This window comes from Thamnophis sirtalis, unplaced genomic scaffold (genome assembly GCF_051295495.1).
Source record: "Thamnophis sirtalis isolate CommonGarterSnake01/CBP01778 unplaced genomic scaffold, rThaSir2_p1.2 scaffold_3, whole genome shotgun sequence".
Taxonomy (NCBI): Eukaryota; Metazoa; Chordata; class Lepidosauria; order Squamata; family Natricidae; genus Thamnophis; species Thamnophis sirtalis.
The window spans coordinates 91,414,590-91,439,564 of NW_028261383.1; the positions used below are offsets into that span (position 1 = coordinate 91,414,590).

Here is a 24,975-nt window from a genome sequence, read left to right on the forward strand (position 1 = left end):
CCAGTTCTTTAGCTGCATTGCTATTGTTGTACAGCCAGCCAAATGGTTCGACTGGATTTGACATTTTTTAAATCCATCTATTGAGTCCTTTCCAACAACCCGGGACATACAGATTTATATTAGCATTAGTATTCCTTTGACAACTGCCCAGATTAGTTCTGCAGTTTTCTTGGCAACATTGGGGGATGGTTTTTCATTGCCTTCTTTCTGTGGTTGAGAAAGAGTGACTGGCCCAAGTCACCCAAGCACTTTTGTACTCAAACCAAACTAGAATTCATAGTGTCCAAGTTTCCAGCTTGGGTCTCCTCAGTCATGAACTCCTTTATTATGAATATGAAATGTATTATGTTTCACTTCAATATATTTGTCTTCATCTATTCACAGAATTTTACAGGTAGTTCTCAACTTATAGAAGTTCATTTAATGATCCTTTAAAGTTATAACATCACTGAAAAAAGTTGTCTTATGACCGTTTTTCACACTTGTGATCATTGCAGCATCCCCATGGTCATGTGATCAAAATTCAGATGCTTGGCAACTGACTGATATTTATGAGATTACATTTTGTGACCTTCTGAAAACCAAAGTCAATGGGGAAGCCAGATTCACTTAATAATTGTGTTAGCAACTTAACAATTGCAGTGATTCACTTCACTGTGGCAAGAAAAGTTGTAAAATGGGTCAAAATTCATCTAACAACTGTCTCATTTAGCAACAGTAATTTTGGGCTCAATTGTGGTCATAGGACAAGAACTACCTTTATAGTGTTTAGAGAGGAAGAACTCCCATTAAAAATCCTGAGGTGTGTTCCAATTATCTAAACAGAATGTTGAATCCTCCTCAGTGAAAGGTTTTCCAGAATGGCAGAAAGAGAAGTGGAACAATGAGGAAAGTGATAAAAATTATGAGCCACTAATTGTGAGCATTTTTATATTTCTTCTGCAGCAGGATCCTAATACAAAACAAGAGTGGCTTCAGATGAGCACTTTGTCAAAAGGTTTTACTCAGCCAACACTTTGCTTTGTAACCCAATTTTCATTATATTTATTCATTTATTATTTTATTTTGGGGGGATCTTTTTTCTAGTTAAACATGAATCTTACAAACACTTCCCTCTTTGGAAAGATCAAAGAGATTGCCAAATTTTCTGCAGTTCTCAAACCATATGTTTTTGACAATACTTGGGGACAGCCAACTCCGAGTCTGGAAAATATTCCAAAGATGCTCCTTTTTCTACCAGTGTAGTCAGATCATAGGATAATATAAAAGAGAGCCATAAAACTATGTATTTATATATGTGGTTTATGCTGGATATGTGGGATCCACCCATAATTAATGCAGAATACATGTCTCTCTGACTTGTCATAAACAAGACCATCCCAAATATCTAAATGTTTTCAAAGTATTTTATATTCTAATCTATGAACAGTCTTAAATACAAGAAAGTTAATCCATGATTTTATTGTACCAAATATATTTCCAAATTGCAAATAAGCAGAAAAGCCATGTCAACCACTAATAATTACAAAATATGATTTTGTGCACATCTATATGTGTAGACTGTATGGCTGGTCTTGTTGTATATGTATATGTGTATGTGTATACATGTATATGAAGCTCATAATAAAAGAAAATGTAAATCAGTTAATCATAGTATATATAAGTTCTTATACAGCAAAATAAGTGGTGTAAGTATTTCACACTTGTATCTTGGTAATTCTTAATTTAGAAATTGTATTTTGGTCTTTTCTTATTAAGAGCACTGATATCTTATCAAGCAGACTATCTGTCTGCCCTTGTTTTTCCCTTGGACACAGCTAGTAATTGAAATGGGTTACCAACTTTAAACCTATTTTTCATTGCAGAATTTCTCTAAACCATCATGGAAAAATTGTTCTCTGTGTTAAATGTAATCACATAGCTAAATATATATTAAGTCAGAATGGAATAAATCTAGTGTGATATCTAAAACCATATAGTATAGAATGGAAATACAAGCATATGTCAAACATGCTGACTTTTAGTAATATGGCTGGCTCCAGCGAGGGCACTCAAATTTCTTACTTTCATTTCATGAAATATTTCTATGGGCTTTAGCCACACTTCCTATAGAATGCAATAGTTATATATAACAAACTTTAGTTAAGTTGCATGCATTTTTTGCCTGCTGGGTATGGTTAACTCAAAAATATTGGTACCTTACAGCAAACTATCAAGTTTATCCTGTACTGTAAATCTTGTTGCTTTTTTTTATTCATAATGTATATAGCTCTTAAAATAGAGATATATTTTTTTTACATTACATTCTTGGCAACTGCATTATTTGTTCAATTTCTGTGGCCACCCATCTCAGTCAATGCCTCTGGGTGGCTTACAGTTCATAAAATATATTACAGTTAAAAGTTAAAAAAAAAACATTTTAAAACAATAAAAACAGTAACACCATTCAAAACAACCAATTCAAGACATTAACAATAATGTAGCTTTTAATGATGTGATTTTAAAGCACCGTAACATCTCTCCAGAGTGTGCTTGTTTCATAAAATCAGCCAGTCTTTAGAAATGTTATTTGCTACTATTTGGAAACTGTTACACAATTCTAACAACACGGTGGTGTGAAACTTAATAAAAAGCATATTTTAAACAGAAACTTAATGGCAATCCAATCAATGCCAATAAGAAACTTATTCAGAACCAGTATATGTAGACCAAGGGTGTCAAACCCATGTCATCATGGCGACATCACATAACGTATTGGGACTTTTTCCCTTTCGCTAAACCGGGTGTAGGCATGGCCAGTTGACACATCTGTCCTAAGGGCTGGGAGTTTGACAGCCCTGATGTAGAGTTAACTTGTTCTATATTGACAAATGCATATTCCATGCTAGATACCAAAAAAAGTCAACTTTCATGTATCAGTGTAAATAAATTAAATTTTAGAAAATAATTCTTTGATCTGGCATGAAAATGTGTCCTTAAGAGGGGTGAAATGAAGGCAAGGCAAGAATAAAGACTATATAATGCCATTATCAAAAGACTATCTAATGCCATAGATATTAAGACTATCTAATGCCATTATCAAAACATGATGAAAGTGCCTTATACCACCGGTGCCAAGAAGTCAGCAACAAGATTTCCATTACCATACAAGGGCATGAGAAAATGATAAAAGACTTAAACCCTGGGCTATTAATATAGGTGGACTTGATTGCTTGATTATGAAGCAGCTGAGCCTCATAAGGAAAACTCTTGAATTTTCAAGACAAGCTATGAGTCTCTTGAATTCTTGGCCTTGACTTTTTGTTATTAGGTCCTAAGTGCAACTTTGAGATCCTAGAAAGAGATTTTTTTTTTTACCAAACTCTGGGCAAAGGTAAAACAGTCCTTGTAATTTTAAAAAATAAAACTGGAAACTTTATCTGTACTGAAAAATCAAATAAGTAGACTTAATTAACTGCCTCTAATATTGCTTTGTATTACAAATTGTAAGTTTTGATCAGAAGCCATGTATAAACAAAAGAAGTATTCACTTCATGATCATCTCATTGTTGTAGTGCTTTCAGAGTTAGCCGGTATTTGTGCCAACTTGGAAAGTTAACTGATTCTAAAGTTGCTCAAAATGTGAATGATCAACTATGAAATAAAGGGATAGAATGAGGTTAGAGTGGCTGGGAAACCATACAGTGCAAATGGGATGGTCTTTCCAACAACATATCAACACTTCCTTTAATGTACATAAGAAAAACAGATTATTAAGAGTTGTGGGTGAGTTGACTTGGAGGGTATAAAATAAGGCTGTATTTTATTTGTTTGTTTTGTATTCTCTGGCTTCAGTATGTTGTATTGGGCATACAAGACTTGTGGTTGCCTTAATTGTGGTTGCTAACTCTGCTAACCCTACTTCAAGCAGACAGCAGCTGGGATGAAACATCATAGTAAGTCATAATGTGGCTTGCTTGGTTTTGGCTTAGTGTGTCTTGTGAATGTAGTCATTGCAGTTATTAAGGCAAGATTGATATCTTAGCCCAATGTGTAAATCCAGCCAACTGAGGTAATGCAATAAACAACAGTGAAATAAACCATGGCTTACTGCATTGTGTAAATCCAATGTGATAACTTGGCAGAAGCATATATAATATACATTTAGTTGGAATATTAAGATGGAACGTAGAGATAGTAATAGCCATTCAAATGAGCATCTAGTAAATACTCTGGTTGCAGCAGAAAATTGTCCATTTTAGCGCAGGATTCACTTAAATATACTAGAATGCATAGGCAAGTCATTTAGCTACCTTGTTAGGTGAAAAACAGAAAATAAAGTCCTAAAAAAGCTTTTATGAACTTAAAATGGCACTTAATTTGAGAATAAACCATTGCTTTAGAGTAGTAGGATAAGATGTGTATATTTCCTAAGAGAATAGGCAACATGTTTCTTTATATCTTTTGTCTAAATGATCTCTAAATTGCTTTCTATTCAAGCCAGATTTCCCCACTCCCTCAAGCCAATCCCTCACAACTAGGAACAGATGCTATTCTGCAGCTTTTCTCTGCCTCAAACACTTCCTGCTGTCTCTTGCATTGTGGATGATTTAGAGATCTCACAGATTACTTTGAAACTCAAAACTACCAACAACCTGTTTCACCTCTATCTCTGAATCCCATCTACTCATCTTTTTAAAGGCCCTCTCTGAGAACCAATCAGTTCTCTTTTACCTCTTGGCCAGTTCACAGTTTTATTACTTGCCTGGTGCCTGGTATGTATAAACAAATGCAGCTTCTCCCATTAGTGATTTTGAAATTACCAAGTCTCAAATTGCCAGATCTCCCTGTATCAATTGTAACTAAGGTATGGCCCTTCAAAATAGGAAAAGCAAGAAATTAGGATCCCTTGGTTATATTTTAATGTTAGTCAACGATGACTTGTGGAAAATGAAGATTGAAAAACATACAGTTGCATACCTGCGCATCAGGTCTTTTTACATCCTATGGGAATGAAAAAGATAAATGGGATTCTGTTCGTGAGGTTTGGAGACTGCTGGCCCTCTCCACCAGCAAAGGAGGTGACCTGCAGGTCAAATATCATGAATATACATTTACTACCGTATGTAATGTGACCAAGCAATCAAAGGCTGCATGAAGCCTGGCAAAAGTCGGTTTCCCAGTTGTCTTTAACAATAAAGAACTAAAAGTGACACTTCATTGATAGTAGTTTCAAACTCAGAGAGACCCACTCTCTTCTTCAAATATTTTGGTTTGGCTACTTTAATCCCTGAGAACAAAACAAAACCAAAAACATCCTTATATAATTCAAGGGATTGCGTGGATTAAAAAGAACACTGAAGACCTAATTGGTAATTGTAACCATTGTGGTATTAGGACAGCTTATGCAAGAAGGGCGCCACAGTTGGTGTCAGTATCTAGCTGTCATTGGCTGATCTCAGAGAAGCTAAACAGGGTCAACCTGGTTAATACTTGGACAGTAATAGAGGACAGCCTTGAGATTGTCTGGTCTAGAGTGACAAAAGAGTCCCAACAGTGGCAATGGAAAAAAAAAATCCACACTGCCCACAAAAACAATGTGAATTCAGTCACCAAGTATTTCTGCAAAAATATATTCCCTGGAGTGTTTATTGCTTATGGGCACTCATAAAAATTAAGAGAATAATTTCCAGATTATGATCTCCCACTCCATGTGGCAGCCAGACAACCCGCAGATTTTTCATTTAGCAACAGGTTTTCTTCTCTTTGCCAACATTTCTAAATTCTAAACAGAGGTCTAGTGCCATGACCTACAGATTAGTTCTCTTTTGTGCTTTCTGGGATCTTTGTTCATACTGGATGAACAGCCATAGAAACTGTTATTCGATTGAAAAATGTAATATTTAGGAAGATCTCTTTGCATGCAGATTATGAGAGACAGTAAATAATGCTAATATTTGCAGAGGCTAAATCAGAGATTTGCAAAGTACAGTAAGGTTTAGCAAAATATTAGAATGAACTGTGGTGGAGTCCTAGCAAATAAGGGAATGAAAGCCTGGTTTCTCCTATACCTGAATCTTCTGATCAACATGTTAACTAGGTAACAAGAGATGGAGAATAACGGCCAAGTAGATCTGTTGAAATATAATTTCCAACAGCCTTAGTTAGATAGCCAGTAAAAGGTAATAGAATCACCATCTTTACCGCACATATATACACATATACACATATATACACATATATACACACACACACACACACACAATATATATGTCAAGGGCATCACCAGGAGACAATATAGTTGGCTTTGCCCTTATTCTGAAAGTATTTAATTTCAGGTCATGTAGAACCCTATTATTCAGATATGCAGATTTCAACCATTCTCCTCCTCAACATATATGGGTTTGGGTGTTAGCTGGGTGCTCTGAGAACTGAAGTCTCCCATGTTTGGAAGGCACCATGTTAGTGAAAACTGCCTTAAAATAAGCATGATGTCACTAAAAGCTTATTATATGGATTTGAGTTTATTAATTTAAAAGATTTGTGTGGCCACTTATCTTAGAGCACAACTTTGGGTGCTTCACAACAACATTCATAGGGCAGCCGTAGTTTTAACTTCGGACTACATATTCAAATCTAGTGTTGCCACTCTGTTGCTCAGTTAACCAAAATGCTATAAAGGAGCTACTCTTTATATAAAGGCTACTTAGTGATTGTTCTACCTTTAGAACAGGCCTCCCCTTTTAAGCCTTTTAAATACAGCTAGTACATCTCTGCCATGGATCTAAACTCATTCAAAAAAATGCTTATCCCGAAATGGGATCTTCACTGGATCAAATCCAAGGTATATCTGACCTACTGTCCATATTAGTACTCAGAAAAAGGTCGGCTTGCATCTGTATCCCAGATGGATATTTTTGGCCTGACATTGTGAAAAGGGTCTGTGCCTCAGTCAGTCTTCTCTCAGTTGGGGGAATTTTATCTGGCTGGGAATTTTGGGAGGGCAGAATTCACATCTGGATGGTTGAGAAGAGCTGATCTCAGCCAAAGTGATGCAGCAAATGAGCTGATGCTGTTACCACATTGTTCTACTTAAAGTTTCTCTGAATTCGGCTTCACTGTTTGAAATGGCAGTACAAGGGAAGCATCCAGGTTATTTGAGAATTCTGATTGGTGGCATTACTTTGATTGGCTTTACTTTTTAAATGGCACCCACAAATAATTTTGAAGTCCTTTGGAAGAGTAGTAACATCTAGTAAAATTCTTTACATGCTGACTTTGACAGAATCAGAAGGCTCCAGGACTAATCAGTAAAGCACTGCCATCTTGTGGGACTTGAAAAATTGGATTTCTCTATATTTGTTCTTATACTCTGGAGTAGTATTCCCAAATCCATGCAATCCTCATGTGTGTTCAACAGGCTGGTTTGTGACCTATTTTATAACCTATGTTTTATATGCAGCTGGTTTCCTGACAATGGGTCTTAGTAATCTTAGTATATTACTCATTCAAATTACTTTTCTTGTTATTTTAGTATTTAGATTTGTAATTTGTAAGATATCTAGAAATTAGTTGGTGGTTAAATCATCAGAAGCCCATGAGTTCTAACCCCATATTAGGCACAAAGCCAGGTGGGTAACCTTGGGCCAGTCCTGATCTCTTAGCCCTAAGAAGGAGGCAATGGCAAACCCCTTTTGAAAAACCTTGCCTTGTTTAGAGACTTGTTTAGGCAGTCACCAGGAGTGAAAAGTGGCTCAAAAGCACAAAGCAAAAAGCTATCTGGAGTTGCAATTGTGATTGAGGAAGCCTATAAGTCATTTAAATAAATAAATAAATTATAAATGTAATTTTGTACCAAAACATGTTCCATCCAATTGCTTGCATTTGAGCACGATTTGAATTTGTAAACAAGTTTCAGGGAGACATAATATAGGAGCGTATTACATGCACAACATTTGAAAATATCCCTTGAACTTTTCAGCACTCATGAAAAAGCATTGTCAAAGCATTGTCATTTTTTTTATACAGAACAAATTTTAAAGCAGGCAAACAAGGGAGCTGTTTTCTATGGATATGATCATTATTCACATTCAAAGCTATTATATAGCTGCCTTGTGAGATGCTGAGAACTCCTCTGAGTAATAGTTTTTTAGCTGCCATTGATGTACACTAGAGCTGTCCTTCCCTACTACCACTAACTAAAACTGCCCTTTCAGGAAGACAGGGAACCACTGTAAAACAGTATCTCTCTGGTCCTGTGTCTTAGACAGTCCAGGAGGATTGCATAGTTACCTCCCCGCTTGAATTCTCTACATGGGACTTGGAAACCACTTGGAAGTTTCAACTGGTCCAGAATGTAATGGCATAAACAATAATGGGCATTGAGTGTGTCATCTATATACAGGTAGCTCTTGACTTACAACCATAACTGAGCCCAAAATTTCTATTGTTGGGTAAAACATTTGTTAAGTGAGTTTTGCCCCATTTTACAAACTTACTTGACACAGTTGTTAAGTGAATCATTGCAGTTGCTAAATTAGTAATACGTCTGCTAAGTGAATCTGGCTTCCCCATTGACTTTGCTTATCAGAAGGTCAAGTGATCACATGACCCCCAGGAACCTGCAACCGTCATAAATACATGCCAATTGCAGAGTGTCCAAATTGTGATCATATGACCACAGATATGCTGCAATAGTTGTAACTGTGAAAATGGTCATAAGTCACTTTTTCACTGTCATTGTAACTTTGAACAGTCAAGGAGTACAACAGTTTGAATGTTGTATTTGTATTTGTACTATTTTTGACATTTATATTGGTTGCCAATATACTTCCAGGTGCAATCAAAATTTGATTCAAAAAGTCAATGCCTCTGGGTGGCTTACAGTTCATAAAATATATTTAAAAATATATTAAAATATATTACATATATACCTCTTCAGCGTAGTTTTTGGATATTTTGAGAAACCACCTATTTTCCATGGTTTCTGCTTGGCCAGAAACAATGCCCTCTAATGGGACCTAGGAAGTATCCCTTCTCTGTTGTGGTTCTTGCTCTCTAAAGAACAATCCCACACTGAAATCAGTGTGACTCCCACCCTGTTGGAGTTCTGGAAGGCCTTGAAGACCCAATTATTCTCCCAGTAGTTAGGTTAATAAGATGAGCGGAACACCATGTTGGATGTATTTTGGTCTATGTTTTTGTGCAGAGCAACTACATCTTATCTTATTTTATATTGTTTTGTATTTTATTGTTTATTGTGAGTAATGAGGAGTTAGGCAGTACCTAAATTAAAAATAATTGAAAATAATGAATCAATTAATTAAATGTTCTAGCTATTTTTGTTCCAATTAGATTAACCCTTTCAATATCAGTTTCGTAGGATTGCATATTTCACCCATATAAATGTGGGTTCCAAATTACTACATTTCTGTTGCCTGTTATCCACCATTTCTCCTGCAACAAAGGGTTACCTACTGGATATCTGGATATCATACAAGACTAAAGAGTACAGATTAGCTAGCTAAATTCTGCTGAGTAAGCCCACTAAATAATCATTCTCTGAAGATCATACATCTAGAGAAGACTATGGTGTAGTTATGATGGTATTACTTAGATTCTTAAATGCTCTATACATATGTTAAACAGTCTACCATTTCTTCATTTGTAATATTAGGACTAAATACTGAAAGTTTTAAAGTTTATCCAAAAATCTGGGAAACCTACTGCTTTCTCTGAAAGCTGAGGTTAGAAGAAGCCTCTCAATGATATATATCTGAACTCCCAAGACATGAGGCCTAGCCAAGGACTTGAGGACCCCCATGGCTAGTTTAGATATTTCTCTTTTCTTTTTCTTAGCTAACTACTTTCCTTCCCCAAACAAGTCAACCTTTATTTACTCTGTTCAACTAGAACATATGGCCCTCTTAGGTGCATCAGCTCAAATAACTCAAGCAGAGTCACGTTGGTTAATACATGAATGAGAAATGTCAGAGCAATAGTCTAGACTGGGAATATGGAAAAACATAACAGGGCAAAGCAATGGCAAAGCCATGGCAAATTACTTTCATATTATCCCCCAAAAGCCACCAGGAGTCTAGTTTGATTCAGAGGAGAAATTATCTTTACTTTTATCAGAACATGTAAACAGAGAAGGACGTACATATCATGTATTTCAAATACATTGGAACTGTAGCTAGCTCTTCCCTGGTAAGCAGCATCTTTCGCTTAAATTAAAAGGTTGTGGCTTTAGTCTGATATCCCAACACTCCCAAATCTAGTGTTTTCCCAGCTTTCTTTACTATCCATAATTATGGCCAGTTGATAAATGCCTATGGATTCATATTGTGTTCACCTTCCCTGTTTCTTGCATAAGCAGAAGGTAGCCATATAGTGAATATGAAGGTAAAGGTTCATTCTCCGAGCTTGTGGGTTGGTTTACAAGCTACCAGACTAGGTAACATCTTCAGCAGAGATTACAAGAGCATATAGTAAATATCCCTATCATCTAGAATGCAAAGCAAAAGAAATACCTTTATAGTTGGAAATAGATTACAAAGAGATATTTTGCAAACATTTAAGTTGTATCCCTTTGGTGTTTATACAGTACAGAATAATTATCCATTTGTACACTCTACTCTTTTTTTACTTATAGATCAAAGGCTGTTTAAATTTTACAGGCATTAATAAATTAGTGGAAAAAGAGATAAATGCCTTTTTTTAAAAACCAAGTATCATTTTCCAGTTTTTCCTTAATTACATTTTTTTTTTCACAATAAAAGGCTTGGATCTGTGCCAGTGATGATGCATTAACCAACATCATCTGCTGTTTCTTCAGTCTGGATAATGTTTGGTTTTAGGGGAAATATAGCAGTGAATGATTCTTGCAGTGAATGATTCATCATTGACTTAGCGGATATAATGAGGGACAGTCTTAAATTAAATAACTTATTAAAATATTGATGGCAATTATTGCAAGACAGCGCCAACTGGTTTCCATTTGAGAAAGTATTAAAAAGGATGTGGGTTGCGGTTTGAAAACAATCAAAAAGTATTGCTCGGTAATTAAACACCTTACTAAACAAAATTCACAGAGAGTTGTCCCACATGATCATGGAATGAACATTTGTTTTTGATTTAATGAACAAAATCTGTAGTTCTTCTATTACATCTTCAGTTCTGCTGGGAGAATATCATATTTTCCCAGCCCTCAAAGGTGACTTTTAAAATTTATTTTAGGGGGGGGGGTGTATTTTGTCAGGAAGCAAATACATCAATAGTATGATCATTATGGAAAAGGTGGGTTTTGATATGTCACAGATAGTTAATTATGACTTGATTAGTAATAAGTAACAGTCCCCCCCTTCTCCGCATACATCAGTGCAAGTAATGGGTGTATAGAAAAATATTTCCTAAGGATTCTCTTAATTTTATAATTATAGGCAAGCATTCATTTTTAAAACCAATTCTGTTAGTTTGTTCAGTTTTTTAATGTCATAACTCCCTCAGCCATCTACCTTTGTTGCAGCATTAGAAAAGTTTTGTGAGGGCAAGCAGACTCACTCTAGGCTGCAACAGGATATTTCTTCCCATTGATCTTACATTATTGGCTTTAGATGGCACTTCCGGAACTATTATAAATTCCCAAAATATAGCGGGGGGACTTTAAGAGACAGAATTACATGAACAACAAATTCATATCTTTCTGTTAAAACACTTCTCTGCTTTTTTTAGGGGCCTCTTGGATTGGATGGAAAGCCAGTAAGTAATGATCTAAATAATACATTTACAAGTATATACTATAGAGAGTATGGAAGATGCCCTAAAGAGGTAGGAAGGAGCTGTTGCCAAGGCAAAAGGGGCTAAATAATTTTTTTTAAAGTTAAGAACTACAAGATAACATTCAGAAATGCCCCAGGCACAGACCTCCGTAATTCTCTGAACTTTAAGAAAGAGGAGGAAGTACAGCACAATTAGACTTTCAAGATTCTGTTATTCTGCCCATTTACTAACTAAGATGATCCTACTGTTCCTATGGAGTTTATTACCTATATTCATCTACCTAGTAGGGCTGACAGTGTCCTCATGCTTCACATTAATGTGGAATTGTTTGTTGTTTCCAATTGTTTTTGCCTGTTCTAACAATCTGACAAAGTAGCCAGGTTGTAGCCTCCATCCATTCAATTATGGTGGGATCCAGGGAATATGTCTTCCATGTCATCAGGCCTGCAATATCAGGCCTGCGCCCATTTTCGGTGTTTTTTTATGTTGGTGAAGCTTCGTTATGGGACCCAAATGTACCTGTTATTTTTATTTTACTTATTTATTTAATATTTAGAAAAATTATATTGCCACCTATTTGCACATGGTGACTCAAGGCGGCTTACACAAAAATAAAAACATCATATATAAAAAATTAAACTAATAGAAAAAAATAATCAAATAATAAATAAAAAATAATAGTCCCCTGAACCCCTCCATCCCAAGTCTTCAGCACCTTCCTAAAGAATGTTAGAGTCGTGGCCAGTCTTATCTCTGAGGGAATGATGTTCCAGAGAGAGGGAGCCACCATGGAGAAGGCTATTCTTCTGGTCCTGCCAGGTGTATCTCCTTAGGGGATGGGACCCACAACATTCCTTGATCCCCCACAAGTATAAATAGTATTTATACTGTTTCTGGTTCATTTGATGATGATTATGTGTGTATGGGGTTTTTTAACTTTTGTTATTTCACAAGAGTCATGAATGTGAATTAGGTACTGGCTGATACAAAATAAAATAAAATAATACAATAATATAAAATAAAATAAAAAATATAAAATAATACAATAATATAAAATAAAAATAATAAAATATATATATATAAAACAAAACAAATTAAAAGTGCCATAACTCAGGTATAAGTAAAAGAATAATAATGGGACGCTGCTGCCGTGTTTCAGAATAATTTCAGAAAATCATTTATTTAGTCCATAAAAGCCAAATAAATAGTTTTTACTAAGAGGCATGCTGTTCTAAAAAATAGTTTGAAAACCTGGCTCTTAGTTTTCCCTTGGTTTTGAACCCTCTGGATTGAACACACATGAAACTCCACTGAAGCGTAAGAACATTTGTGACTATTACAGAATTGCTATCTATACTCAAGTAGATTGAATAGAAGTGTGAAGGATAAATTGAGTGGTAAGCAGTCAACAATGGCTTTATATCAATTCCCTGACCACTTGCCAGGCAATGCAAGCAAGGGGAACCTCTTTCAGTTATTTTCTACTTGTGTAAACAGCTGTATGTTAAACTAGATGGAGCCTCTCCTGAGGCACTTGTGGTTGACTCAGCCTTCCATCCTTCTGAGGTTGGTAAAATGGGGAGCCATATGTTGTTAGGAGCCATATGCTGACTCTATAAACTGCTTAGAGAGGGCTGTAAATCACTGTGAAATAATATATGTCTAAGCGCTATTGCTAATGCTATTGATCAGATGATCTTACCTTTTGAAAAGAAAGAGAGATGCAGTGGTGGGTTCCTACTGCTTTGGACTGGTTTGGTCGAACCGATAGTGGTTTGGCGACCTGGGTCACTGGAACCGGCAATGACCCAGGCCTGCCATGCTCCCGAACCAGTTATCTTGTTATTTTTTGCTTCTGTGCAGTGCAATTTTGATTGCACTGCGGATGCGTGTGCAGCGCGTATCAAGCGCGCACACACACACACACACACACACACACACACGAAGTGCCCATGAGCGAACCGGTAGTAGTGACTGCTGTAACCCACCCCTGGAGAGATGCTAGCATAGCAAGTTAGATGAGCAAATAAAAAGCCTACAGAAATATCTGAGTGAAAAAGAGAGTCAAAGAAACCAATCAATAAGACACTAAATCGATTCAGAAAGCTGGTTGATTCTAGAGATGCGAAGAATCAAAAACAGTAAGAAAGAGAGGTAAAGGAATTTCTGAATCCTAAACCTGAAAGCATTCTGGGTTGCAGGTCTCAAATCTACCTCAAGCTTATATGGCATCCCTAGGCCTCATTGTACCATATACACCCATGCAAAGATTTGCTATTTTAGAATTGCCTTTGTTTCCCGAGCCAGCCATAGCACCTTAGGCCAGTCCCAACTCAATCTTAATGTATAGTACCTGCTCACACGTATGTGTGAAATGGAAAACCGGAGGCTTCCTGCGTGGCTGCATATTTTTTGTTTGTTTGTTTGCAGATCATACTTGTAACGATAATTTCTCAAAAGAAACCCTTTTTACTGGGTCTGCTGTGAATTTGACACTACAGATAGTCCTCAACTTATAACTTTTAGTTTAGTTACAAGAGGAAAAAGTGACTTGTGCCCTTTTTTCACACTTACGACCATGGCAGTGGTCGTTGATCAAAATGTGGATGCTTGGCAATTGACTCACATGATCTCCTTTTGTGACCTTCTGACAAGCCAAGTCAATAGGGAAGCCAGATTCACTTAACAACTGTGTTACTAAATTAACAACATCAGTGATTCACTTAACAACTGTGGCACGAAAGGTCATAAGATAAGGCAAAACTCACTTCATCGGTGTTTCACTTAACAACTGAAATTTTGGGTTCCATTGTGGTCATAAGTTAAGGACTAACTGTACTTTCAAAAGGCCTTTCTTCTCATGTTCATAAGAGAATATAGTATTATTTTCCTTTTAAGTACAGTACTGATGTTAAAATTCACCCAGTGCAGCCATTATTTGTCTGACAGTTGTTTATAGACTGTTTTGCATGGAATGCAGGCATTGTCTTTGTAGAAAAATACCCTCAGCTTGGACAAGAGAAAAAAGGTGATCTCAGGCAGGTTTCATAAGCAACTTTGTTTAGTTCCGGTAATCTTCAACTTACAACCACAATTGAGCCCCAAATTTCCACTGCTAAGCAAGACAGTTGTTAAATGAGTTTTATACCTTTTTAGGACCTTTCTTGCCAGTTAAGTGAATCACTGCAGTTACTGAGTTAGTGAGACAGTTGTTAGATGAATCAGGCTTCCCCATTCATTTTGCTTATCAGAAGTGATCACATGACTCTAGGACCCTGCAGCCATCATAAATACATGTCAGTTGCCAACCACCCAAATTTTGATCAGGCGACCCTGGGGATGCTGCAACAGTTGTGTGAAAAATGCTAAGTTGTAACTTACAAATGGTTGTAAGTCAAGGACTACCTGTAGTTGGAGTATGAGAACTCTGCTACTCAGAGAACAGCACCAAAGCTTGGGCACAGCAGTTCAACAGGCGACTAGAAAAATTAATCTTTGCCTTCAGTGAAGCATCTTTCTATCACTCTCTGCTCACTGATCCTCCAAATTGACTCACAGATCGAGTATTTAATTGATACAAGTAGCCCTTATGCGCAGTTGCTCTTACAACCATTTGCACTCGTAACTGTACTGAAAAAGTAACTTTGCAACCAATCCTTGCATTTACAACTTTTGCAGGTCAAGAAAAACTGAAGTAAGATCGTAAACAGTCAAGATTTCAATTAGCAACTGCTTTGCTTAACAACTGAGTTGCCATTCCCAGTTGTGGTCACTAAACAAGGTCTACCTGCAACAAAAGTAGAAATGTAAACATTTGGATATTTTGAAGCAATAAGGAAAACATGTCCCTGGAGTCGTTTTTAGCAGTTAAAAATTGGGGTAGGAGGAGTGAAAATGTTAGTTTTCAACATCCTTTACAGATATGTTTTGCTAAGTTTATCTTGGCTCACTCAAGTGTGCTTAGTGCATACAATTGTTTTGTGTATTTAAACCATAATTAAACATTTTTGATTGATTTCAACATGTTTTTAATTTTTGATACACATGGAGTTGCAGGCTGCTCAACTCCTAAAAATATCATCTTTTAATTCTTGCCTGTTTATGAGAAACAGGCAGGCAAAATGTTTATATTAAAAACAGAAGAAACTGTCAAGATTGTTGCAAAAGAAAGGAAGTTACATATTGATTTTAGCTTCCCTCTAATGAACAGATACGGAAACAACTGATTGTGAGAAAAAAGCTTCAATGTTAAATATTTTGTTGAACTGCCTCATTTTCTGAAGCAAGCTATCTCTAACAGACGTTTTTAATTCTTCTAATTCTTTTTTTTTTAGTTTTGAGTGATTTCTAAAACTTAGATTTGCCTCTAGCATTTCACACTAGTGTATTTTGCAATTTAATGGATACCCAAATGCAGAACAAATTCTTTCACATGTTAATCATTTAATATTTATTCTAGTTCCCCTCATTGATTCTTTTTCAAAAATAAACAACAAAACAAATGGACCTTGGGGACAAAATAGAAAAAAATAGCTTTCATCGTGATTTTCTAATTCCATCACCCTTACTCCAACACTTCCCCTACATAACTGGTTGTCTCTTAATACAGCAAAAATATCTAGTTTAGACTCTCCTTTGGGGATCAACTTATCAGCCACTTTTCACTCTATGGTGCTAGCTGTCACATGTTGAAATACTTGCATAGGAGAATAACTATTTTTATGGTAGTTTACATACCAAGAAGGGTTCCAAATGAAAATAGTGCTTCTCTATGCTAATTGTTCTCTTTTTTTATTTCTCCAGGGACCTCCAGGAGCAAAAGGAGATAAGGTGAGTCAGTTGAAAAGTGCCTTGACGTTGTTAGGAGAGGTGCTAATTAGGCCAGTAAGCATAGTCTTATTCTTGTGGCCTTTGTTCTATAATGACCTCATTGAGCTGACCCAGCAAGGCAGAATTATCAATGAATATGTTGGTGCGTATTGCTCTGATGTCCTCACAGGCTCTTCATGAGCAGATTAAGGTAGCACACCATGCATATCCAAGAGAACAAACTGAGAAAGAAGTCAAGAACAAAGAGAATCATCTTTGAATTGTTAAGTGTACTCACTGGCAAGAACAATTGGAATAGCATGTTTTTATAACCTCCTTTTTAATGCTAAGGGAAGAAATCTGGTGAACTATAAACTGATGTATCTTGCATGAATTTGGTGTTTTGACTTCTGCAGCAAAGTTGGAGTCCTGAAGCAGGACTGCAATTGGCTAGTTTCTAAACCACAAAGATATACTCCTTTTTCTTTCCATTGGAAAACGTTCATTTAAGAATTGTTTAAATACTTTGTCCATACCTGTCCTGATAATACATTCAACAGATCCTTCCATTCTACCCATACACTGTTTTTAGTTGCTGTGTGTGAGTCCTAAATAATTCACTAAATCTAAGTATACAATGTGAAGGACTTCTAGGAATGAAATAATGTTGGCTTAGGTCAACATTAGTTTTTGAAACTTCTAATTTCCTATATTTGGCCACTGGTCCTATTTATAAGGAAGAAGTATTTTGGCCAAAAGCAACACTGAGCAGCCAGTGATAGGAACTTTTCTGTTTTGTAGGGTGAACAAGGAGACGTTGGCCCAAGGGTAAGTATCACTAGTAATTATGAACATATTTACCTGTACATGAGAGTTTGGCTGAAATAAGCATAGAAAGATCAAAATATCTTAATATAAACATAAAGATGAAAATATGTAAAAAACAGAGCTGTATAACTTATCCTTATCTTTCTTTCTCTCAAAGCTTGAGTTTTAAGGAAACTTTTCAAAAGAAAACAAGTTTTATTCCAGGCTGCATTTTTGCATATATTTACTTGCGAGTAAATCCTTTTGATGTCATCTTCTACATAAACATCAGCTATTAACTTTTTAATTCCCTTTCCTCATAGAAAGCAATATTTAACTTTAATTCAGTTTAATTGCATACAATCATATTTTTTCCAGACTTATATGGCTATCTTCTCTCTTCTTGCACTCACGATCATTTCACAGCTCCAGACTGTACGTTTCTTTTCATGGCTCTCTGTTGATGTACCTTGCAGTTTGTGTAATAATAACTCAGATAGAAGATTGGACTTTAAACAAAAGCCCCATCAAAGCCAATAGAAAGAGCAGTCCTAATTATTTTTTCAAATATGTAAGCTTTGTAGTTCAGTAATACAATTTGAACAATAATGTTATATATAATTTATTAAATTGACATCCCATAGGTAAAAGTAAGATATTGTCTAGATAAAGGAAAGTTATAATAGGACAGCAATATGGTCTAGTGACAGTGATAGAGTCCAGGTTGAAGTGGAAACCTATAAAAGGAGCTAAGAAGGTATACAGGTGGTATTCCGATGGTGGTATACAGATAAGATGCATAAGAAACAATAAACAATATCAATGTACAATATACAATAACAAAAAGGTTACTGATGTAATGGAAAACAGAGAATACTATTAAAGTAAACGAAACTATCATTAAACAACGATTGGGTGAAGCTCCAAAGGCTCTCCAGAAGTGCTCTGTTTAGAAGGCAAATCTGGACCAAACAGTGTCCAGGTGAAGGCTGTTTCAAAGAACCAGAAAAAAACAAAAATCATCTACAACATATAGTATAAGGATTTGAACAACTGCTATGTAGGACAGACACACAAAAGACTGGCATAGCACATCCATGAACACCAACTAGTAGTCAGAAAACACAATAAAAACTCATTAATCTTACAACACATAGACAGATTTCAACTGTAAAACTGAGCATCTCAGACCAAGCTAAATCCAAAAACAGAGTATTTCTGTAAGTTTAGTACTCACACAAGTCAGCTATCAATTGGTACATGGAGATAAACAAGATTTACACACCATTCAAAAGAGACGACAAAAAAGCTAAAAAGGAAATTTAAAAAAACCCAGAACATATTCTCTCCAGAAGCCTACATTCAGATAAGCAGTGATTAACATCAAACAAACAAGCAAAAAAACAAAACAAAACAAGGAACTATCAAGGAGAAAATCATGCTCCCTCCAAAATTGGCATTGCAAGCTATTGTATATAAACAAGGAGCAAACCCCACACTCATGAACACTGATGATGTCACTTAGTCAGGTAATGAAATGTTTGCAAGCAAACATCCAAGCTCAAAAAACACCAAAGGACTCCACAGTTCAACTATGAGCTACCTATATTTTAACAAATGAAGGCAAATATACATGTCCCAGGATATCCAATCTGGGTCAGTTAACGGGAAGCTGAAGATCGGCTCCAGCATGAGTCGGAAAGCTTGGGTGACAAAACCTCTGGTCCCGGTAACCAATCCAAATTGGATTCTACATATATTCTCTTTTGATCTAACTGAACTCTGTTTAATAATTAACTAATTGGATTCAACAGTTTTCTCTTTTGTAATGCAAAATGTTACTACATGAAAACAGTGTGAGCTTTCCAAGAACTGTGTAACAAAATGTTAAGCCAAACAGGAAATTAATTTCTCTAATTATTCAATCCTCTTGATTTAGTTGAAGCTAGAATATATTACTTCAGTTTTATTAGAAGAGGACAGCTTGCTTTAGATAATGCCTTGATTCCATTGCATTGCTCCATTGTAATGGGAAAAACCTTATTTTTATTTTTAAAGAATTTAATAATTTTAAACATAATATACAAACACTTAGGAAATCTTCTGTTAGTATTATTCATAGAACAGGAAGCAATGCATATTTAGCAATTGAGTGACTTAAAAAAAGATATTTAGCAATGGTGTTTAATCTCTTTTTCAAAGAAGGATTGTTGTCACTGAATTTAACATAAACCATAAAATGGAAATGATTCAGAAGGGGTCTTTACATTTTAAAGGAAGGAAAGAAAACATTGCAAGCCATTCCCAGATGTTATCAATTATGCATAAAAGAGGTCTGCATTTAGCAATCTTCGTGTTACGAAATGTATGTATGCCCCGTTTTCTCAAATGTGTTGCGTCTTTTGGGAAAATTGAGACCTCTCAGCAGGACAGACCAGTAATCAGATTGTAGTTCCAACAGTATGTAATCATCCATTTTCTTTCACAAATGCAAAACACCAATCAGATTCTTTTGAAATTTTAGGACATTTCTTTACTTCTTTGGCCCCTAAGTCCTCTTGTTCTCTTTTCCATTCCCAGAGACATTTTTCTGTGACAGCATCTGGCCTAAATTATTTTTATTTCTTTAAATTGGACAGGTTTATTTTGCTTTGGACTCAGCAGCAAATTTTATTTCCTGGCTTAAAGGGAGGGTGCATTATTACATACTACATGCTTCACAGTACATAGTACATACATTTATAACTGTAAATACCTCACATTTTCAGATAAAGCATCATTTACTTAATATTTGAAAGTCTTAATTTTCTATGAGTGCATCATGATCAAAGCCTACATTAGTTGGCCAGACATTTGGTACCCAATTGGACCCATTGTTGTGTTTGACGAGACAATTGTTATGGAATATATTTCCAGCATTTTAGTTCCCTGTTTTCCCAATCCTATCTATCTAGGCCTTTCTCTTTTTTAATTTACACCTGAAAGAATTTTTGTTAATAAGTTCATTATAGAAATATCTGTGCTGCGTATGTAAATTATTAGCAGGAGACTAGTGTTATAGTTAACCAAAAATGAAGCACAAAATAAAAATGATTACATCAGTCTTTTCGTCCATCTAATTGATCTTCACCAAACAGATTTTTCTGAAGATGCACATAATCCCATGTTTCTCTCTTAGTAAATAGGCATTGAGAGGAATCTTGCCTTGAATGGTATTGATTAGAGTCTTTTGTGAAAATTGGAGATATAATGTTATGAAACAGAATTCTTAGTGAAAAATTTAGAATTCCAAGAAAGAAAAGTTTTACTTCATGGAATTTTGTGAATTTTGTCTCCCAAGCCTGGAATGCTGTCAAGATTATGGAATTGAAGTCAAACACATGTGCAAAGCACTAAATTCAGAATTCATTCTCCGTACTAAAGTATATGTTGTCCCACTGACTTAATATTGTTCAAAAAAGAATAAAATCAAATGGAACATGATATTTTACAGCTAGCTGACTATATTAGTTCTCTCTTTTGTTATAATGGCTGAAATAGAATGTGATAAGATCCTCTATATATTAAATTAATCAACTACAACAGTAGAGATTGTTATTATTTGTTTTCCAACTGAATTGCTGATTGTGCCCTGAACAGAGAAACAGTAAGGGCAAATAAATATCTATAAAAAGGTAAAGGTTCTCCTTGCACATATGTGCTAGTTGCTCCCGACTCTAGGGGGCAGTGCTTATCTCCATTTCAAAGCTGAAGAGCCAGCGCTGTCCGAAGATGTCTTCGTGGTCATGTGGCCAGCATGACTAAAATGCCGAAGGCGCACAGAACGCTGTTATCTTCCCACCAAAACTGGTTCCTATTTTTCTTCTTGCATTTTTACATGCTAAGTTGGCAGAAGCTGGAAAAAGTAATGGGAGCTCACTCCATTACACAGCACTAGGGATTCAAACCTCTGAACTGCTGACCTTTCTGATCGACAAGCTCAGCATCTTAGCCACTGAGCCACCACATCCCTATATCTACACATCCCTATATCTCTATACATCAATATAAATAAAATGTGGCTTTGGTTGCTTGATTTTGCTACTCCTGTGGCCCAAAATAACATAGAAACTGGAATATTTACTTCCGCTTCAACTAAGGTTTGAATCATATCTACAGTACGTTCAGTCCAAGACATCTAACTCGAAACAGCATTTTGATAATGATAATGATCATCTAAACAGTATGATGTGTAATTTATAGCACGTGTTTTCAGCCAAAGTCCATGGAAGTAATTGGCAGGAAAAAACAATATCCCATCTCTATATCAAAACAGCATAGCAGTGCTTTTAATCAGATTCTTTGCTTCCAATCAACATTCTTCATTCAAATTGTGTTAAGATGTTACAGTATTTAAATATGTTGCTATATCATATGGGATTAAGTGAAATTTATTTCCAGATAGGTATATACAAGATGATTAGGTATTTTTTTCCACCCCTTTTATTTTATATAAGAATTTTCCTGAAATGCTTATACAGAAATCAGTTCATATACAAATAAATATACATAAATTATTTCCTATCCAAAGTGTTAAATAGGGCATAGGTTCACCTGACAATTAGATCTATCCTTATCTAATAGGACTGACTGGCAAATCAACCTTGCTCATGCATTTCTATATTAAAATCATTTGTAAGTGCTGTAGTGGCTAAGGCACTTCGTGAAACTGATAGACCACAAGTTCCAGTTGCACCTTGGGAATGAAACCAGGTGGGTTACTTTGGGATGGTCACACTCTCTCAACCTTACCAAGCAGGTAGTGACAAACCACTTCCATAGATTTTGTCCCAGAAAAGTACAGGGACTAGGTCAAAAAGTCATTAGAAGTCAATATTGAGTCAATACTGATTTTAAAAAAGAGGGCTCATCTAAATATGATTTTCTTTTAGTTTTAGATTCTCTCTCTCTCTCTCTCTCTCTCTCTCTCTCTCTCTCTCTCTCTCTCTCTCTCTCTCTCTCTCTCTCTCTCTCTGGGGGGGGGTGTACACATACTATACCTACACACATAAACACATATATAGATATTGAGGGTATGTTTTCCTCTGGCATATACTTGAAACACCCATCCAAACCTAGAAAGTTAACATTGTCTAAGATACCATAGTGACTTGATAACAAAAGCTTGATGCCAGATTATATATATATATGGTGACTCCTCGGGGGAGGGCCTTCTCTGTGGCTGCTCCGGCCCTCTTGAACGATATCCCCATGGAGATCCGGACCCTTACTACCCTTCCGGCCTTCCGCAAAGCGGTTAAGACCTGGCTGTTCCGGCAGGCCTGGGGCTGTTGACCTATCCAGCCCCATCCGAGGTTATGGCTGTTGTAGAATTTTAAATTGTTGTTTTTATTTTATTTTTTGTATCTCCTCCCTTTTTTATTGTGAGCCGCCCTGAGTCTCTCGGGAATAGGGCGGCATACAAACTCAATAAATTGAATTAAAATTGAATATCCCCAGCTTTAAACTACTCTAACAGTTTGGCTAGTTTGCCAACTAGCATTTGTCAACTTACATTTTGATCTACGGAGACAAGAGTTAAGTATACTTCCTTTGTTTTGTTTTTGTTAGTCAAAGTTTTAGCTTTGTGGAACAAGTACATCATCTGTATGCAAACCTATGTAAACAAACCCATATCTCAGGAGACTGTAGGTGGTCGGGGGGGGGCTGGGGGAGCGGTGTCACAAATTGTCTCATGTGAACTACAGTAATAGAGTAGTTTATTCTGCTGTCACCCATTAACAGCTTGGTTTTGAATCAATTAATGCTGTTTCTGATTATATCAATTGTTTGCTTCCTATTGGAGTTCTTGTATAAAATGCCTTTACCATTTTCTCTATCTTCTTTGTCTTGATTCTTTTTCTTTGCTGACATACATTGACTAGATGGCTTTTCCTCGCCTCAGTCATGGATTTCTCTCTGACCAGCATATTTTTAGCCGACGTATCCTTAAGGTAGAATCACTTTTAATCTTCTGGCTTGCTGTGTTTTCTTGAGAGGTTGTTGGCTTTTCTTAATTTAAGCTCTTCTGTTCTACTGTATTATTCTTCTGTTTTTCACGCACTGACACGATATCTTACTGTTTTGTGTCATAAACTAAACTGAATATACTTGAGTGTTGTGGCAATTAGAATCAGAATTGTATTTCACTGTTGTAGCTCAGTCGCGTCCAATTCTTTCTTACCCCCATGGACCACAGCATGCTAGGCCCCTATGCCTGTCTCCCTGTGTTTCACTGTAAAAGCATCAAAATAATATTTTAAAAAATTACTTACTTTTTAATCATAATAAACATTTAATTATCATTCCGTTACTTTACCATTTGACAGAATACAGGGGTTGCCTTCATGAAAACAGATTTAATTCTTCCTCTCCCCCACTAAGGGAAAGTCATGGTGAATATATGTCATGACTACTCAGATTTTCCATAGATTAAAACGTGAAATCTACTGTGGCTTTACAAGAATTGCAAATGTCAGCAAGAAAGTAAGCAAACTGCCAAGCATCTTATACAAAGAATATGTTGTGTGCATGGAAATTATCTCCGCTCATATGAATTTCATATTTAAAGACCATAGAACTAATTTTCAGAAACAGCAGATAAATTAATACACTGTACTGCTTGTAGTTTGCAACAGTGGTGGGTTCCTACCGGTTTGGACCGGTTCTCCCGAAGCAGTTGTGCTGCCTTCAAACAAAGAGAGAACCAGTTCTCTGTTTTTTAAAAAAAGTGGGTCCGCCCAACCGCCCCTGGGTTATACTTACCTTTATTCCAGCTTCTGAAGCCCAGCTGATCTGCGGCGACAAATTGAAATGGGGCTCCTTAGCTGTTTTCCTTTTTTTCTGAGTAATTTTCATTCAATTGCGCACACAAACGTAGCAAACTGGTAGTAAACCAGTTAGGAACCCACCACTGGTTTGCAGTGTTACATCCTAATACAGGATTCATTTCTACTCCATCCTGTGAGCATTAGGCCACAATGTTCATTCTTAAGTGTCCATATATCCAGTCTACAAGAACTGCTACTATCAACAACTCATAAATTTAAGCAATCGTAAGATATTTTTGCAATCCATCCTCCTGCTTGTTATATAAATCAAATATGTTTACCTTTCTTGTGTTTTTCATTTTATTTGTGATCTGTGATGTTAGCATCACTTGCGCTTCATCAGCTATTCATACAAAGCTAAGAAAAACATTACAATAATATGCTCCAATCCCCAAGATCTGTCTAGGTTCATTACTGTGTTTTTGCATGCACTGCATGCCATGTACAGTGAGAATAGTATATGTATAATAGTACATAGTACATGTCAATCAAGGGTGGATTTCTCCCCCCGTTCCAACCGGTTCGGTTGGAACGGAGCCGGCGGCGTCCTCGTGCACGCGCGCAACATGTGCATGCTTGTGCACAGCACACGCATGCGTACTAGCATCTGTGCGATGCTCCAGCTGCTCCTGGAGGATTGTGCAGGTGCTGTATGCATCCTGCGCATGCGTGGAAGCGCAGAACTCTTCAAAACCGGGTAAGGAGCGCGGGCGGGCGGGTGCGCCCTTCG

The 24,975-nt window shown here is 36.3% G+C and overlaps 1 protein-coding gene across 1 annotated transcript in view; it reads left to right on the forward strand.

Moving 5' to 3' along the window:
• COL23A1 (collagen type XXIII alpha 1 chain) overlaps positions 1–24,975 on the forward strand; it is a 272,186-nt gene that overhangs the window by 204,634 nt on the left and 42,577 nt on the right. Inside the window, exons 6-9 of the mRNA XM_087709496.1 lie at positions 11,713–11,739; positions 16,564–16,590; positions 17,371–17,397; positions 23,301–23,369. Coding sequence (XP_087565622.1) covers positions 11,713–11,739; positions 16,564–16,590; positions 17,371–17,397; positions 23,301–23,369 — 150 coding nt within the window. The remainder of the gene's footprint in view (positions 1–11,712; positions 11,740–16,563; positions 16,591–17,370; positions 17,398–23,300; positions 23,370–24,975) is intronic.